The sequence below is a fragment of the Bombyx mori genome, chromosome 21 (genome assembly GCF_030269925.1).
Source record: "Bombyx mori chromosome 21, ASM3026992v2".
NCBI classification, from domain to species: Eukaryota; Metazoa; Arthropoda; class Insecta; order Lepidoptera; family Bombycidae; genus Bombyx; species Bombyx mori.
The window spans coordinates 11,477,946-11,494,835 of record NC_085127.1 but is presented as its reverse complement, the minus strand read 5'-3'; the positions used below and the strand labels follow the sequence as shown (position 1 = coordinate 11,494,835).

The 16,890-nt window shown below is 35.3% G+C and overlaps 3 protein-coding genes across 3 annotated transcripts; 2 read left to right on the top strand and 1 right to left on the bottom strand.

The window, feature by feature from the left end:
- The first annotated feature begins 309 nt into the window (after positions 1-309).
- LOC101746115 (very-long-chain (3R)-3-hydroxyacyl-CoA dehydratase) lies at positions 310-7,768 on the top strand. Its single transcript, XM_004929664.5, has 6 exons — positions 310-1,447; positions 2,469-2,597; positions 3,674-3,797; positions 4,163-4,368; positions 4,746-4,885; positions 5,264-7,768. Exons 1-6 carry the CDS (start codon positions 1,253-1,255, stop codon positions 5,586-5,588), a joined length of 1,119 nt encoding a protein of 372 aa, XP_004929721.1. The 5' UTR covers positions 310-1,252; the 3' UTR covers positions 5,589-7,768.
- Positions 7,769-10,214: 2,446 nt separating this feature from the next.
- On the bottom strand, positions 10,215-12,533 carry Ndufa13 (NADH dehydrogenase (ubiquinone) 1 alpha subcomplex, 13; the record flags this gene model as incomplete). Its single annotated transcript, NM_001046711.1, is given in 3 exon segments — positions 10,215-10,454; positions 11,154-11,374; positions 12,417-12,533. Coding segments are annotated over 3 exon segments (462 nt in total). The 3' UTR covers positions 10,215-10,316.
- A 1,150-nt stretch (positions 12,534-13,683) lies between these two features.
- On the top strand, positions 13,684-16,352 carry LOC101745971 (uncharacterized). Its single transcript, XM_004929663.5, has 4 exons — positions 13,684-14,039; positions 14,842-15,011; positions 16,012-16,092; positions 16,180-16,352. The coding sequence occupies exons 1-4, from the start codon at positions 13,790-13,792 to the stop codon at positions 16,261-16,263; spliced, it is 585 nt and encodes a 194-aa protein (XP_004929720.1). The 5' UTR covers positions 13,684-13,789; the 3' UTR covers positions 16,264-16,352.
- Positions 16,353-16,890: the final 538 nt, after the last annotated feature.

The window sequence follows — 16,890 nt, the reverse complement described above, 5'->3', positions numbered from 1 at the left end:
CTTACAATCCTTTCAGTTTGATTTAATTGTGAACTGTAAATATGTTTTAGTTCAAATCTAATTCATTATTTTATCCCTAAGCTGCAGTTTGTAACAAGACGTCCTATATCTTAAATATATTAAAATACTATACACTACATATCATATTTTATTAAACTATATCATCATTTACTTGCCTGTCGGTGGCTTGATTTGTAAATAACTAAGGAAAGGAAAGAGAATCGAACTTTATCTAACTACATGCCATAGATAATGCACTTAACTACGTGCTAATCTGTGGAGACTGGAATGCGATTAAAAAAGAGGACTTTTTGGCGGGAACGCGAGGAGTGAAGTTGTGTGATTTGTTTTATTTTGTCTATTTAGTGTTTCTTCAGGTTTAAATGTGTAATAATGGTGGTTTATTAACTGTTTAATATCTGTGAAAGTGCACAAATGTGGGAAAATGAAACAAAGCTGCTGGACGTAACTTCTCGGGTTTCTCCAAAAAGTCCACTGAAAAAATCTCAGTAAATGACCACCATTTTACTGCGATTATATTTCATCCCATATCATCTCATTTCATTAAATTTCATCCCAGTTGATTAATGTCTCAAATTAATCATCTTCATTTCATTTCACTCCATATTATCATTTTTCATAAAATTAAGAAAATAAAGTAAAATAAGACATGACTTAAAGGTCTTAGTTACCAGGTCATAAAATCTCTTAAAAAAAATTAAAAAAGACTTTTGGCGGGAACCCGAGTAGTGAAGTTGTGTGATTTATTTTATGTTGTCTATTTAGTGTTTCTTCAGGTTTAAATGTGTTATAACGGTGGTTTATTAGCTATTTAATATCTGTGTAAGTGCACAAATGTGGGAAAATGAAACAAAATCGCTGGACGTAACATCTCGGGATCCTCTAAAAAGCCCTTTGAAAAAATTTCAGTAAATGACCACCATTTTATTGAGATTATATTTCATCCCATATCATCACATCTCATTTAATTTCATCCCAGTTGATTAATGTCTCAAATTAATCATCTTCATTTCATTTCACTCCATATCATTTTTCATAAAAATAAGAATATAAATTAAAATAAGACATGACTTAAAGGTCTTAGTTACCAGGTCATAAAATCCCTTAAAAAACGATTGAAAAATGATGATCAATTATGTTTTATTAAGTGTATAATCTATGGTTTTTGGAATCGAATAAATACAATTATTTTTATGTATAATTGTGATCCATCAATAAATAATATAGAAAAATGGTTAAACCGAGTCCATTTGTGTATTGGGCTCAAACAGAAAGTACTATTTCACTGAAAATTGATTTGAAAAATGCATTAAAACCTGATGTGAAAGTTCTCGATAATAATGTAATATTTACCGCAAAGGGCACAGGAGCCCGGGGTGAGAGTCAATATGAGTTTAATCTGGATTTATTTTCAAATATTAAAAGTGTAAGTTACTAAAATTGCCTAAAAGAATATGTTTTCCATGAAAAAGTACAATCACTAATCAATTAATGTACATACACACCAATAAATGATTTTTACATCAAATAGCTGAACAAGTTTTTTGTCATGATATTTTTTCCGAATTTTAAACTTTAAAGGGCTGCAAAAATGTCGCTTAAACCAAATAACCTTTCACCCCTCGATAGATATGTAATTGAGCTATAAGAAAACATGACAATATGACAATTTGGTATAGAAAATGTACAAACAATATAGAAATAAATTTATGTCAATAGATGTACATAAGTCTTTGTTTTTCCATGACTAAGGTTATTCTGAATTTTATTAAATTTAAATATATGAATTTCTATAAAGTTCTACTTTCAGATTCATGCATTAATAAATCAGAATAATGAAAAACACCAAATTTCAACTCACGGGCTACAACCAGTTAACACTTTATCAACTGATAACAAAACAGCCGTTAACTATTAATTTTAGCTATCAATAGTATTCAGTTTTTATTAGTAGCCATATACTAATCTCTCCCAATGAATTATAATAATATTCGCGCATTCAACTAAGCTTGCCCTATTGAGTGGCAGCCTCAACTTAGACCAGTTGATAAAGTGGTAAAAATATGAGAATTTTAAAATAACCTTTTTAGTGTTAATATAATCATATCTTTTTTTTTATAATTATAATAATTATGTATATCGACGCTAGAAAGGCAAACGTGACTAAGCGACAATAACTGCTTTGTACATAAATGATAGGGAATAACCATATTCAATGTGCAAAAAAAATTATTTCTAGGTCTTAAAATCATTTCAATCCTACAGCTAGATTTGTTAAAATAGATTTTTTTTCAGGTATTTCTCATGTATATTTTAGATTAATTTCAACTTTTAATTGGTCTACTGTACAGTTCACGCATCGTCGCTTAGTCATGTTTGCCTTTTGCCTTTTTTATTTTTTGAGTAAACATTGAATTTAAAAATACATTAACATTTTTTCCATCAAGCTTGAGCCCGGTGGAGAACATATCACACTTCGAGTGTTCGAAAACAGAATCGAGCTGATCTTGCAAAAGGTGAAACCTGTATGGTGGCCTCGTCTCACAGCACAGCCACAAAAACCTGCCTGGTTGAAGGTACATTAATTAATTAATTATAATATGATATTTAGTTAACACTGAGTATTAAAAACAAACAAAAGACTAAGAATAAATATTCAAGATGAAATTTTCATCTTGTTTTTTACCATCACATGACATTAAACCAGAGCTTGAAGAGCCATCAAGCTCAGCAATGAAACTTCCCTCCACTTTGTTTCCTGAGCAATATGTTAAAAGAAAGACATTTCTTCTTACTGGTGGTAGGACCTCTTGTGAGTCCACGTGAGTAGGTAGCACCACCCTGCCTATTTCTGCTGTGAAGCAGTAATGTGTTTCGGTCTGAAGTGTAGGGCAGCTGTTGTAACTATGCTGAAATCTTAGAACGTATATCTCAAGGTGGGTGGCGCATTTACGTTGTAGATGTCTATGGGCTCCAGTAACCACTTGACATCTGGTAGGCTGTGAGCTCATCCACCCATGTAAGCAATAAAAAAAAGCTACATCCTCATACTGGGCGTTGTAGCATCCCAACCTATTTACTAACATATCCTTCAAGGCAATAGTAGTATTTTTAAAGATAAGTGTAACTATTTCCTGAGGCTGGATTCAAGCTCATCATAAAACTTTTTATTGCCTTTGAAGACAATATCTAATTACATTTTGGATACATGATGCTGACCTCAACTATGGAATTAAGAAAGGTCAAAGATTTGTTCTTGTGTAATGCTTACAAAATCTTTCATATAATTTGAGAACTGATATTGTGCATGGAGATAATCCATAATATTTTATCTTTTTTCATACTTATATATGTATACAGATATACGGTGTGATAAACATTTATCTCTAGATAAAATTGAATTAAGTAAAGCACATAATTAATCAAGCATACATTTTTTTTGTACCAAAGAATTTAGTTTAAAACATTTGATTCTATAAATTTTGGTACATTTAAAATTCACATAATAATATTTTTGCATAATTTCTCTAATTAAAATGATTATCTTTTAACATATAAGTTAATAAATTTTAGTCTCACTTTATTAGAGCACTTCATTTTATTTTAAGAATAAAATTATAACAAAAATTGTTTTGATTACTGTTGTTTTCAGATAAATTTTGATTTGTGGAAATCTGAAGACGGCCAGGAAAGTGACGAAGAGAAGCGTGACGTAATGAGAGACTACCCAGGAATGTATGATCAGCTACACCAAGAAGAAATGGGATATAGGAAAGGTAATTATTATATTAATAACAAAAGTTTAATTTTGCCAGGAGATGTATGTTAAATCTGTAAGAGTTGACAAATATGTCATAGATATATCCTAAAGCATAAATTTTAACATTTTTTATACTCATCATTGTAATAAATACAAAACATTATCGTAATTTTTCTTAGGAATACCTCGTGCTGTTAGCTCCTATACCCTACTGCACACTGTCAAAAAAAACAACTAGCCATTTTGACTAGACTAGACTAGGTTTGAAAACTAGACTTAATATACATATTGACTAACTACAGATACCGTTAGTTCTTTAAAACTAAATTCAAATCTATTTAAAATATATTTTTGTGAATAATTTCAATTTGACTTTTCTAGAAGACCTCAAGAAAGTTTACCTGTTTATCTACAATCTTTTCCAATTTGTTGGATACATGTATGTAATGGCGGTGATGGGAGTGCGTTATGTCAAACTTGATTATGATTCTGTGACTGATACATACGAACATGTTGGTTCGGCCATGAAATTTTTACAGTTAATGCAATATCTTGAAGTGCTACATCCTATGTTTGGTTATACGAAGGTGAGAGACTTGATTTCTCTGTTAGATATACCATATTATATATCAGAATACCCAATATTTAATTTTTAACGATTTTTTCAATGACGTTCCAATTTTTTTTGTTACTTTTCATCTTACAGCATACAGAGCTATATAGGAATTATTCCAAAAGCTGAACTAGTAATAATATATGACTGGACTAGACTGTGACATGTCTGTGTTTTTTTACTAAAAAATTAGTTTAATAGTTGGGATATTCTTAAATTTATGCAAATTGCTGATGATAAGTTCACCGTTTTCTCGAATACAAGAAAATTAATAACAAAATAATAATCTGAAAACAAAACATACATTAATAGGTAGTCTATTTTAAATTAATTTTAATATCATATTTCTAGGGTGGAGTTCTAGTACCATTCCTACAAGTTACGGGCAGAGCCTTTGTACTGTTTATAATGATAGATGCTGAACCAAGAATGCAGACAAAACCAGTTGTCTTCTATCTATTTGTTGTGTGGACATGCATTGAAATTGTTAGGTGAGTATTTGTAATCTATAAAAATAAAACATTTAACATCCAATAAATTTGTGATATAAATAGTAAAATAAATAATGCATAGGATTACTGAGCATGGCAATATTATATGAACTGAACCTATTTTTAAAAGCAGCATTCGGGTTGTTCCCCCTTTAAATATTTTACTGACGCTGTAATAAGCATTCCTAAATGCAGTTGCAGGTTTGATTTTTACATCGGACAAAATCAAAATTAGTCCAAAATTATAAAAACCTACAGGCTTCCTCTAGTTTATTTCTAAAAATAAAACTTTATATTATAAATACATAATAATATACTCTATATGATCATATGCTCTAAAACTATGACTAACATTCTTATGATTAAAAATCATTTCAGATACCCTTACTACATGTCCCAGTTGTACAAGAAGGAATTTGCCTTGTTAACATGGCTGCGATACACATTGTGGATACCGCTTTACCCAATGGGTATAGTATGTGAAGCCACAATAATACTCCGCAACATACCATACTTTGAAGAGACTCAGAAATACACAGTATCGCTGCCAAACGCCTGGAACTTCGCCTTCCACATGCCAACTTTCTTAAAATTTTATTTATTAGTCCTAACATTCCCCGGTATGTTTCTAGTAATGAAACATATGCATCGGCTTAGAAATATCAAACTTAGACCGAAAATTGTCATTAAGAAATCTAATTAGAATATTTGTTGAATTATTATATCTAGGATGCCTTAATGGAGATAATGTCGTATGTACCAATTTATTTAAAACAGAAACACTTATAAAATTGCAATCTTTTATCAAAATTCACGATAAAACTACAAGTTTGTTCAATAAAAATACAAAATAAAAAAAAAAAACCTGGAGAAAGTTTTTTTTTAGATGTTTTGTACATATGATATTATCCTTGGCGACTGGGAAACTTTGCTATTTAAATCAGCATAAGCATGGCCCATTACTATTTTAAATCTAGCATTATTAGGTTACCACTTTTAAAAATTAAAAAAGAAGATTTTTTGTTCTTGTGTTCTCTGTGTTTCTACACAGATTGTGTTAATAGTTGGTATAGTGACGGTTAGCATATCCGGGAAGGATTCTGTCGTCTCTGGAATGTACGGCAGGTGGCGCATGTGTAGTTTTATCAGCTGGGTGGTTTTCATATAATATTTAAGTGATAGTCACAGTTATCACGGTGTTGGGTTTCAAGTTAGAAATATCAACATATATAAATGTTATATTACAACATTTCACATATTATTTTAAACTCTTTGTATTCCCAAAGAACCATTTTTGTGTTTCAACATTGAATTTTTCAATGAAACCATACATTGAATGTAAAATGGAGTGAAATCTGTTGTGTTACAGTTGTATTGCTATTTAGACATTTAGCTGTAGTAATGTTTTGCAAACCAGCAGTTGTTTGAAGTCGTCGTGGCCTAATGGATAAGACGTCCGGTGCATTCGAGTTGAGCGATGCATCGGTGTTCGAATCCCGCAGGCGGGTACCAATTTTTCTAATGAAGTACGTACTCAACAAATGTTCACGATTGACTTCCACGGTGAAGGAATAACATCGTGTAATAAAAATGAAACCCGCGAAATTATAATTTGCGTAATTACTGGTGGTAGGACCTCTTGTGAGTCCGCGCGGGTAGGTACCACCACCCTGCCTATTTCTGCCGTGAAGCAGTAATGCGTTTCGGTTTGAAGGGTGGGGCAGCCGTTGTAACTATAATTGAGACCTTAGAACTTATATCTCAAGGTGGGTGGCGCATTTACGTTGTAGATGTCTATGGGCTCCAGTAACCACTTAATACCAGGTGGGCTGTGAGCTCGGCCATTCATCTAAGAAATAAAAAAAATAAAAAAAAAGTTACCAAATATTAGTTAATTTTACAAGCATTAAGCTTTTTGTTACATTTTGAATTTTACACTTTTTTTAATTTATTAATCTGTGGTGGCCCTGTACAGTAGACTTGCGCAAAACATCACTTCCCAATGTAATGTGATATGACATCACTTTTACAGACAGGTGATATTACTCGAAAACATTACACATCACTCTTAACATTACTCGGTGCGTTCAATAGATACTGTGACGACGAATACATTGTATCTATACACCCGAATCATTACCTAAGTGATGTGTATCAACACATCACTTAGGTAATGATTCGGGTGTGTCATTACAGTAGTGTATTACAATACAAAGTATGAACTTTGTATTGTAATACACTGTTATATTACTTGACAGAGATTGACTTACTTAATAATATAATAATTTTATTTTTTACTTAATATAATTTATTGTGGGATGAACGGATTTCATATGGCGACTTAGACTGCAAATTGAGCTCGACAATAATGTTAATATACGAGAGCAGTAGATGCATTGTTTCGACGCGATATCCTCAAAGTGCATCCAAGGAGGACTGTACTTTCATTTAGACGCCGTTATTTCTTTCACTTATTAAACACGCATTAAAACAAATAATTAAACTATCTTCAAACAAGTGCTTAAGTAATTCAAATCAAACCCAAAAATTAATATGAAATATTACTAAACAATTACGAGCGACTAGCGATTTTACAAAAGTTGCGAATAAAAAATTAAGTAAGTACTTGCGGGGAACTACCGGCTGGGCGCATGAAAAATATAAACACAAATACCTATATTAAAATTCAGACGTACCATAGGTATAAAAATGTACCTAGCGGCCAGGACATACGGTTCAAAATCACTAGGAATAATTCCGTGTCGCTTGCTCATTTATTTTGCGTCGATCGGTCTGTCTCGCTCGCTCTGTTCCGTTCGTGTATTAAGCAACATTACACGACAAAGAAAGAAACATGTTGGGTGATAGTGTGATGTTTGTTTCCTTCGCGTAATGTGTGATGTTGCATTACATCGTAGAGTAATATTACCCGAGTAATATCACTCGCATTACTTACACATGTCTACTGTACAGTGTAGGGCGTCCAACTCAGATTCTAAATAACGTTCCAATCTTGCGTGTGTGCTTTAATATTGTCTCGATATCTCGTCCTCGGTCAATAATATTGACATTGTAGAGCCCATAAAGATTTGTACTGAACCAAACATGTGTTGTCCCGACTGACATGTCATGTGTAGTTCTACTTAAGGTTTTTTTTTCCTACCTAAGCTGATAGCCTTGAGAGGCTATTTTAGCGTAACCTTAACTAGAAGGTGAGCTCACGGGGCTCAAACCTGATGATGTCAGGAAAATATTATTAACAATCACGTCATTAACTTTTCATCTCATGTTTGCAATAATGTATTGGTACTTTAATGTTTACATGACAAGAATTCTGTGTTCTAAGATTTTTCAACGATCACTGAAGTCCTCAAAAGCCATGCTTGCGCATCACTCTTCCAGACTTTTCGATGCGTATAGCAGCTTCTTTATCCTGGTTTACGTGGGATGAGATAACTTAACCCAACTGAATGATTTCTCATGGATATATACCACTTGACGTACTTATTCAAGTTTATCACTATTGGTCCCAATTTCGGGTCTCTAAGTTTTCATCCCAAGGTCGATCTCGAATTTACCCTTGCTCAAATACTCGAGCATTGATATTAATTAAGATGTGGGGGTGCAAAAGTTAAACACCTATCGATGTAAGGAAGGAACAAACTTTCAAATAATTTACTGAACCTTTTTATATGATTGAAGCATTACTGGTGGCCCGGAGGCCTTTCCAGTTTCACCAGGACAGGTGGGCGAGCAAAGGCTCAGCCAGGAGGGGTGGGATTTGCTAACAGCTACCCGAGCGCCTCCGAAGGAGACCTAACAGCTCAAGAGCAGCTGCTTCGCGAATGAATCTACTACCGGATCGGAATCGCGACCCGCTGAGAAGATCCGGCGAGAAACTCAGCGAGCTGATTCATGGGTTAGGTTGCACGGCGAACTCTTTGTCGAGTTCGACGAGTACGGTTACCGAGGTCCCTAAGCCTGCTCCTAGAGCTGAAGGCGTCTAGTGCGAAGGTTATTGCATCTGATGGATCCGTAAGGACGTGTCTAGGGCGTCGACGGTGACTGGCTCCTGCATGATCAGGATTCGGGGAGTAGTCAGCGGCGGCTACGATAAGGCGATTATCATGACGCATAGCCTTATCGAAGTACCGTTCCGACGCTGACTTCATGTATTTCTGTATAGATTCGAGGCCCAGGTCGTCGTGTAGGTCAACGTTCCTCACGAACCACGGAGCTCCGACGGCTAACCTGCAAAAGCGGGATTGTAGAGATTGAAGGGTGTCTATGTGCGTGCGGGCCGCGTGAGCGAACACCACACTCGCGTAAGTCATGACGGGCCTTATGCAAGTTTTGTAAAGTGTCACCTTGTTCCGAAGGGACATTTTACTCCGCTTACAAATCATGGGGTAGAGTCTACCGAGAATAAACGCGGCACGGTCACGGACTGATTTTATATGCGGGCGGAATGTCATCGATGCATCCAGGGTAACGCCCAGGTACTTGACCTTCCTGGCCCAGGGTATGGATTGACTAAAGAGAGTAATCGGGGGTGTGAAATTCCTCCTCCTAATACGGGAGGAAATCCGTGTGGAGCTTCCCCTCTGAAAGAGCACCGCAGTACTTTTCGCTGGGTTGATGTCTATGCGCCATTTTCGGAACCACTGTCCTAGGGCTAGGGCTGCGCTCTGAAGCTTCTTCGCGATTAGGGACTTGTTTCTACTGGAATAGTAAACAGTCGTGTCGTCGGCGAATAAAGCTAAATGGGTCGGCGGCGACCGGGGAATATCGTTAACGAATAAGCTAAATAGGAGGGGTGAGAGGACAGAGCCTTGCGGGACTTTACTGAACCTCTGACATGTCTATAATGAACAAGATCTGTGTTGTGTTATTATTTTTTCATGTTACGTTTAAATGTGGATTTATTTATATAGGTGTGTTGTAATTGATGATTTTTATATTTTTGGTATGGAACTGGTAATTAAAATGTTTTTGTTGTAAACTGTGTCTTATTTGACTAGGTCTACGAAATGACTGGCTGTGTAGGCTTAGAATAACACTACTGAGTCTCTTCGCGTGGGTGTCGTAATAATCGACTAAAGGAATCACCGGCATACTATGATCGTTAATCAGTATAAAAACACACTATTTCTGCAGCGTCGCTGTCATACTCATACGTTCCCTTTTGAATCATGCCCTATTCCGGAATAATTAGCGTCTAGTAATATGTTTCGCGTATCTTGTAATCCCGTAATGGTGGCAACTTTAAAGGCCGTATGTAGCTTTAAAAAGTCTGTCAATAAACATTCCCTTAGAAAAATAAAACTAATTTTATTTCTAATTTTTTTATAATTGAACTAAAAGCTCTCCAATTATTGCTTCTATACATATACCTTTTTTTACATAACAGTATTTAATAAATCTTGATAATTTATGAAAGAAGCTTGATGTTAGCACGTTTGTTCCACTCTTTGATGTCACTGTGTGCATAGTACTCTTGGAAGATTGGTTCGACCAACTGGTCGGGGGGAATAAGTTTGTAGACGCGTTCTCCGTAGTAAGTACCGACCTGTAGATATTCAAAAAAAAAATTACAACAATTTCCACATACAGATACTTCACTTGTAGTAAGTTACCAAGGCACATAGAGTTCACAATATTATTATCATTATCTATCATTATCTTGTAATAAAGAATTACTTTCAGTTGCATTGGTAGAATAGCTTTACTACTACAAATCGGAAGGCAAGTTCGTACCATTGTGCTGAAATAAATAGTGATGATACCCTGTTCTATCGTGTCTTACTTACAATACTTAGAATATTATTAGAGTAGTATAATAAAAATATTTGATATAATATGAAACAAAACTACTAATATAATGAAAGAAAAAATATCTAAGCATAAATTACTAGTAGTTTTAGAAAATTCTGTAGAATCTCCATTTTTATGCCATTTAGTCTGCTGAATGCTATACAAATTTTTCAATTGATATACACAATTCATGTACATGTCATTTCCGTAACTCATCTTGTTCATGGTAATAAATAAGAAAGGACTACCCCGTGCCATTAATAATTATTCATCAGTAGTATAAGGTCACATAACATAGTGCACGTGTCTATGTGGGTCCCAAAAGGTGGTCCAAGAACCTGTTGAAAGTTGCAGGGATCCATTAGAGACAGGCAGCGCAAGGACCATTTGTTGTAACAAGGCTAAGTCCAGCAATGGACATCTGTCAGCTGAAAGATAGTATAATGTCAATCACCTCCCACCCGGGAACGTCTCGCATCAGCTCTGCCTCAGCATCCCTGTTCCTACGGAGCTGCTTTAGGTATTCCCTATCTCTTTCTGCCAGTAGAGCAGGGTATATCGCCATTTTAGCGGATCTCATCTCAATCTCATCCTTAAGAATTCTCTTGTAAGTTATGTTATAGAGATATATAGAACCAATTGTCATTCCAATGAACCCCGCAAACATAGTATATCCTGTAAACAGTAAGCAAGAAGTATTCAATTAAAAAGCCATTTTAATAATTAGTGTTATATTTAATTGGTTCATCTTATTTACTTTATTAATTTTGTGCTTACACAACTTTGATTTAAAGAAGACTAAATCAAATTTAATTATTAAAAATTATATTGTGTGCTGCTTTGTGTAAAAATTATGACATTCTTTGGAAGCTATGCAGTGTGTAATACTCATTTCTTCGTCGCCCAGTTCTGCTGCATAGTCAAGCAGTTTCTGCTGCTGCTACACTCATTTTAGTTTAATTGATAAGACAGCTGATGATGCAACCAATGGATATTTTGACTTACACCTGATGACTTATATCACATTATAGTTTCTCTGAGTTACTCCATGCATAGTTAATATGTGTTTTAAGAATTTTATTTTTATTATAGACTGGATTGTACCATACAGGTTTAAGAAGTACTTTGTAATAAACAATTAAATTCTTGTCTATTAACAGTTCAATATTACTGTCTATTTGTGTGTACCTATGCGAGTTTAAAGCTGATTTTATTTAAGAATACTGCATAATGATAACAGCCTTCAAGTGTTCTACTCATTCTACTAAAGGGGCTAAAGGACTAAAGGGGCATTGGAATTAAGGTAGTGTATTTAAATAATGTTAAATTGATGTTGAAGACATTAAATCTCTTATCTAAGAGATTTAATGTCCGAGCACTTTATCTACGGATCTTTTGGTCATCTTCCTAGTATGTTCTCAATATATCTTCTTTTTATGTATATATATATATATATATATATTGTTTATTGAATCAAAGTTAGACTTCTGTGGTTTATACTGTATACTATGTAAACAAAACAAAACCTTAGGAAGATTTACCCTTTCTATATTTTTTTTATTTCAATGAAAGTTTAAATTAATTATTTATATGTCCTGAGGCACAATTCTAGCAGTGTTTCAATTAGTTTTCTAGCATTAACAAAACTATAACCTATATGACTAGGTTACATAATTAGTTTCCAAACAAATTATTGTGATTTTATTATTTTACTTACCGCTGAAATAAGATTTAGCGGGGATCCTTTTAAATGGAATTGGCTTGTAGCCCCCCGGAGGGGGCAAATCTTGTTTTTTAGCCACCTGAAAAGCTTCAGCCATCTTTGGCTGGATTTTGAGTTTTGACTTTTGACAACCGCTGTCAAACAAGTCCTTAAAAACTTTTTACTGTCTCTTTGGATAGGCAATGGAATTTAATTCAATAACTTTGAATTTCTGAACATGTTGGGTAGAAGATGTTGAGGAAAATGAAAATGACAACGACTTAATAAGAAAAGAGTCTAATAGGCCTATGATTAAAATGTGAGAATAGTCATTAATGCATTAGGGGTTTCTGGAATGTTGACCGACCACGTTCACGTCTTCTTTCGCGGATCGTTTCAACCTTTGGGTCTGGTCTAGAAGTGCTTTGAGGAATTGTTCGAGATGATCCCTTTTTAGCTTCACACCTCGCGTCACCGGAGAAGAGCCCATCTGTACTATATTGAAGCGCTTTATCTTTTTTGCCATATACTATCCGGCTCTGTAATTCGCTGCCCTCCACGGTGTTTTCCGAGCACTATAACAAGTTCTTGTTCAAGCGAAACTTGCTGAAAGTACTCAGCGGTAGGCAGCGACTTAGCTATGCCTCTGAGATTGCTAACGCCCATGGGCACGAGAAATCACTCACCGTCAGGTGGGTCGTATGCTATTTCGCCAACAAAAGCAATAAAAGTAACATGTCGATGTTTGATTAAACAACGCAATTCATAAGCATATTATATTTAACGTGAAATAATTAATTATTATTATTTATTTTGGCGAGCATTTTGACTGTACTAATGCATAATGTAGAGAAAGCTGCCAGTGGCTATAGATACACTTGCAATCCACCAGAGGGAATTACTTTAATAACAAATTCACCTTAAAATACACCATCACCTCTCAGCTTTAGGCCAAAGCATCCAGAAGTTTTCAATCTAAAACGAAACTATGTTTAGATATGTTATAAGTTTAAGTGTCGCGACCTACCAAGGATAAGCATAAGCATGCTGTAAAATACTTATCCGAGCCAAGGTTTCTATAGGTTCTTATTTCCAAACGCTATTACAAAACCCGAAGATTAGTTCGAGATGAGGAGCTGACCAGAGGAAACGAAACAATATATTCCTGGAATTGAAGTGTTGGGTAATTATTTGTAGCCCCTAAAAAGTAAGATGAGATATGATAGGAATAAGATACTACTACTACGGAATGTCTAACCACAGTATATCCACAGAATATATTTTTAATTATCCTGTGCATGGCATCGTTGTCTTTGTTATTAATCTCCATGGTAATTGAGTTCAGCAATATTAAAATTTAATAAAGAGTGGCACATTTTTCTAAAACCATGGAGGCTGCTACGCATGAAAGTGTTCAAGCCGATTTACCTGAACCAGAAAATGAAGATAGTGAACCTCGAATCAGACCATTGGAAAGGATTAAGCTCCACCCTAAATATCCCATAGAGCCATCTGCTTATGGAAAGGGAAAGAACTTCAGTCGACCCTGGATATTACAAGATGGACGAACAGTTCCGGGAATTGGCAGCGAAATGCGGGAAAATTATCAAATACCAAAAAGACCTCCCCATACAGAAGGTAAATAATCTTACTTGCTTAACTGTCCTCTGAAATCCTATTTAGAATTTCATTTTTCTTATAACTCTAGTTGACCAAACGAGCCCGGTGCTGAGTGGTTACTGGATATACCCGTTAAATTTGGTATGAACGTTTATAGCTCCTGACAGCTACGAAGCAATGCCGCATTATAATTTAAATAGTAGAACTTAGACTAAATATTGCATCTAAATTCGAGTTCAATACTTAGATGCGTTTCAAGTTATCGTCATGCACGCCGTGATGCCTATGGTCTATTACAGACTAAATTTAGGGCGAAAATACAGAATCCGTTTTTTTTTCCCTATCTAATCTGCTAGCCTTGAGAGGCTATTCCAGAGTAACCTTAACTGTAGGTGAGCTCACGGGGCTCAAACCGGGAGTCTTGATAACACTGGCCCTAGCAAGAGCAGTGTTTCGCAGAATCTACCACCGGATCGGAAACGCGACCCACTGAGAAGATCCGGCGAGAAACTCAGTGGGCTGTGTCTGAGGGTTAATTTACTCGTCGAGCCCTTCGTCACAAGCGATGGGTTCGACGAAAACGGTGACCGGTGCTTGAGGTACCTAAAAGCACCGTTAGTGGATCGGGAGGATCCGAGATGACGTGTTTGGGGAGACGTCGACTGCTTTCCATTCTCTCTGCAGGATCGGGAATGTAGTTACCGGCGGCCACGATGAGAGGGTTCTCGTGTCGTGCCGCTTTATCGAAGTGGATCCGTTAAGTTGACTGTTCATCTGATTTATACTGTTTAATATTCTTTTTTTTATACATTTATTATAGGTATACGTAAGCGTATGCTCACGGACTTCTTTTGGGAACAAATGCTAGATGAAGTCATCGAAGAGTTGGCTACTTCACAACCCGTTTCTGAATATTGCACGGAATACGATGCCAATTACATCAAAGATGAGTTCGAGCCTCGAAATTTGGAAGTGGCTGCAGATAAGAATGTTAACATTTTAATGACAACATCTAATTGTGCACTAATTAAATTTGATTAACATTTCGATTACCTTCAGTCGGTGGTACATTTTCCGACCTTTACTATATTACAAGGGTTCACGTGACCTTTGACCGGCTTGGGTCACGTGGTCGATCGCTGGCTAGTTATTTCCCGCGCTCATGGTACGAAATAGCAGGACAGGTCAAATTCCGGTCAAAGTTGACCTCTGCTATAAGGCTTCATGATAGATGCCACAGGTGTTTCAGTTGAGGCCATTGGTTCGATCATTCGGTGTCTGGGCGAAGTGGTTTATTTATATACGTTTCCTACCAACTTATACAGAGTGGCTGGAAAAGTGACGTCCAAAAACAAAATTTAGGCCCCTCGTGTCGTGGGGTATCCGAATCACCCCCATTCTTAAGGTTAATTTGTTTGTTAAATAACCAAAATTAACTGCAGGAAAGCTAAGATCTAAGCATTTTGAGGTAATTTTTTTTAGTTTTTGCGCGATCTGTTCTTGCGGATCTTGAGATGTAAAAACGTGGGCGCAACTTTTCCTGCGATAACAATGAGCCGAGATGAGCCCAGAGGATAAGAAACCGAATTATTCCGAAAACCGAAAATTCTCGAAAAATTTGAAAAAAAATCATAAGTAACTCGAAAACTATCAAAAATCGCGGAACATACACATAGGGGTGATTTGGATACCCCGCGACACGAGGGACATACATTTTTTTTTTGGACGTCAATGTTCCGGCCACCCTGTATATTAAATAGATACGTAACGTAATAGGAGAACATCAGGGCTTCGAACGTTTAAGTTTGAAGATTTAAAATTTATTTTTAGAAGTACGCAATGCAAGTTTACCTTATTGTGCCAAGTTAAATACAACTTTTTTAACACACGTTGCAAATGGCAGGGTTGCGAACGACACTTCGATAAAGAAAAAAATATATAATTAAACAATATTTCGTTAAGTATGCATTGTAAGAAATTTTGTTTACAGATGCACTTGAAATATCCACTTTACGGTACGGGCTCTAGCGCAATTACTTTCTATAGTGAAACTGCCAAGAAGACTGGCCCGGTTTGTTTAATCACTATTTTATGAATAAAATTAGTGTGGTAAGCCTTAGAATTACGAATAATAATCCTTTAATAATAATTCTTTCAGGGTGAAATCTTAGAAAAGTTCCGAAGATGTCAGTATTTCACTAAACCAATGGAAGAAAGACTCGACAATGGTTGGGTTTTGTAATTTTTGTTCGCATTCATTTTTGTTTTCTTTTGGAAGAGCTCTACAAATATAAACTTACTTAACTATGCATTAAAATAATTTGTGACGTATACGATTATTTTTAATGAATTCGAGTTTTTGCGTACCTACCTACCTATAAAATTGTACAGATTTACGATATTGTACAGATTTAACATTAAATTTGTCGTATGTGCATATTTTACTTTTATGTATACTATACTTTTTTTTAAATGGCTCAGCATAAAAAGCTTTTTAGCTTTCGTATTCCTCGTAATGTTTTTTATAAAAGAAATCCACATAACATATTGAAAGGGATGCAATACATAGAATTGAAGAAATAGTCAAAACAAAGATCTCGCGAGTACTCTCAAACGACATCGTGGTTCTTCACCGATCAGTCTAATCAATTGGCAACAAAGCGTATAAAGTATTTTTCTATTAATCTTATAATAATTCTCAAAGGGCGTCTTTGAAATTAAATAGAGCATTTAATTCATCTGTGACTAATCTTCAAGCGAGTTAGACAATGAAGGAGATACATCGTTTAATAAAATCAAACCGCCAAAAATATACGTATTAATTACTGATGGTGAGGCAAATAGTGAACCCATAGGGCTGTGTTGATCT

Excerpts from the sequence above, each read along its gene's own strand:
- LOC101746115 (XM_004929664.5), top strand. The coding sequence starts at position 1,253 with ATGGTTAAACCGAGTCCATTTGTGTATTGGGCTCAAACAGAAAGTACT. Across the intron at positions 1,448-2,468 it reads TATTTTCAAATATTAAAAGT|CTTGAGCCCGGTGGAGAACA; the intron begins GTAAGTTACTAA and ends TTTTCCATCAAG. Across the intron at positions 4,369-4,745 it reads CTATGTTTGGTTATACGAAG|GGTGGAGTTCTAGTACCATT; the intron begins GTGAGAGACTTG and ends TCATATTTCTAG.
- LOC101745971 (XM_004929663.5), top strand. The coding sequence starts at position 13,790 with ATGGAGGCTGCTACGCATGAAAGTGTTCAAGCCGATTTACCTGAACCA. Across the intron at positions 14,040-14,841 it reads AAGACCTCCCCATACAGAAG|GTATACGTAAGCGTATGCTC; the intron begins GTAAATAATCTT and ends CATTTATTATAG. Across the intron at positions 15,012-16,011 it reads AAGTGGCTGCAGATAAGAAT|ATGCACTTGAAATATCCACT; the intron begins GTTAACATTTTA and ends TTTTGTTTACAG.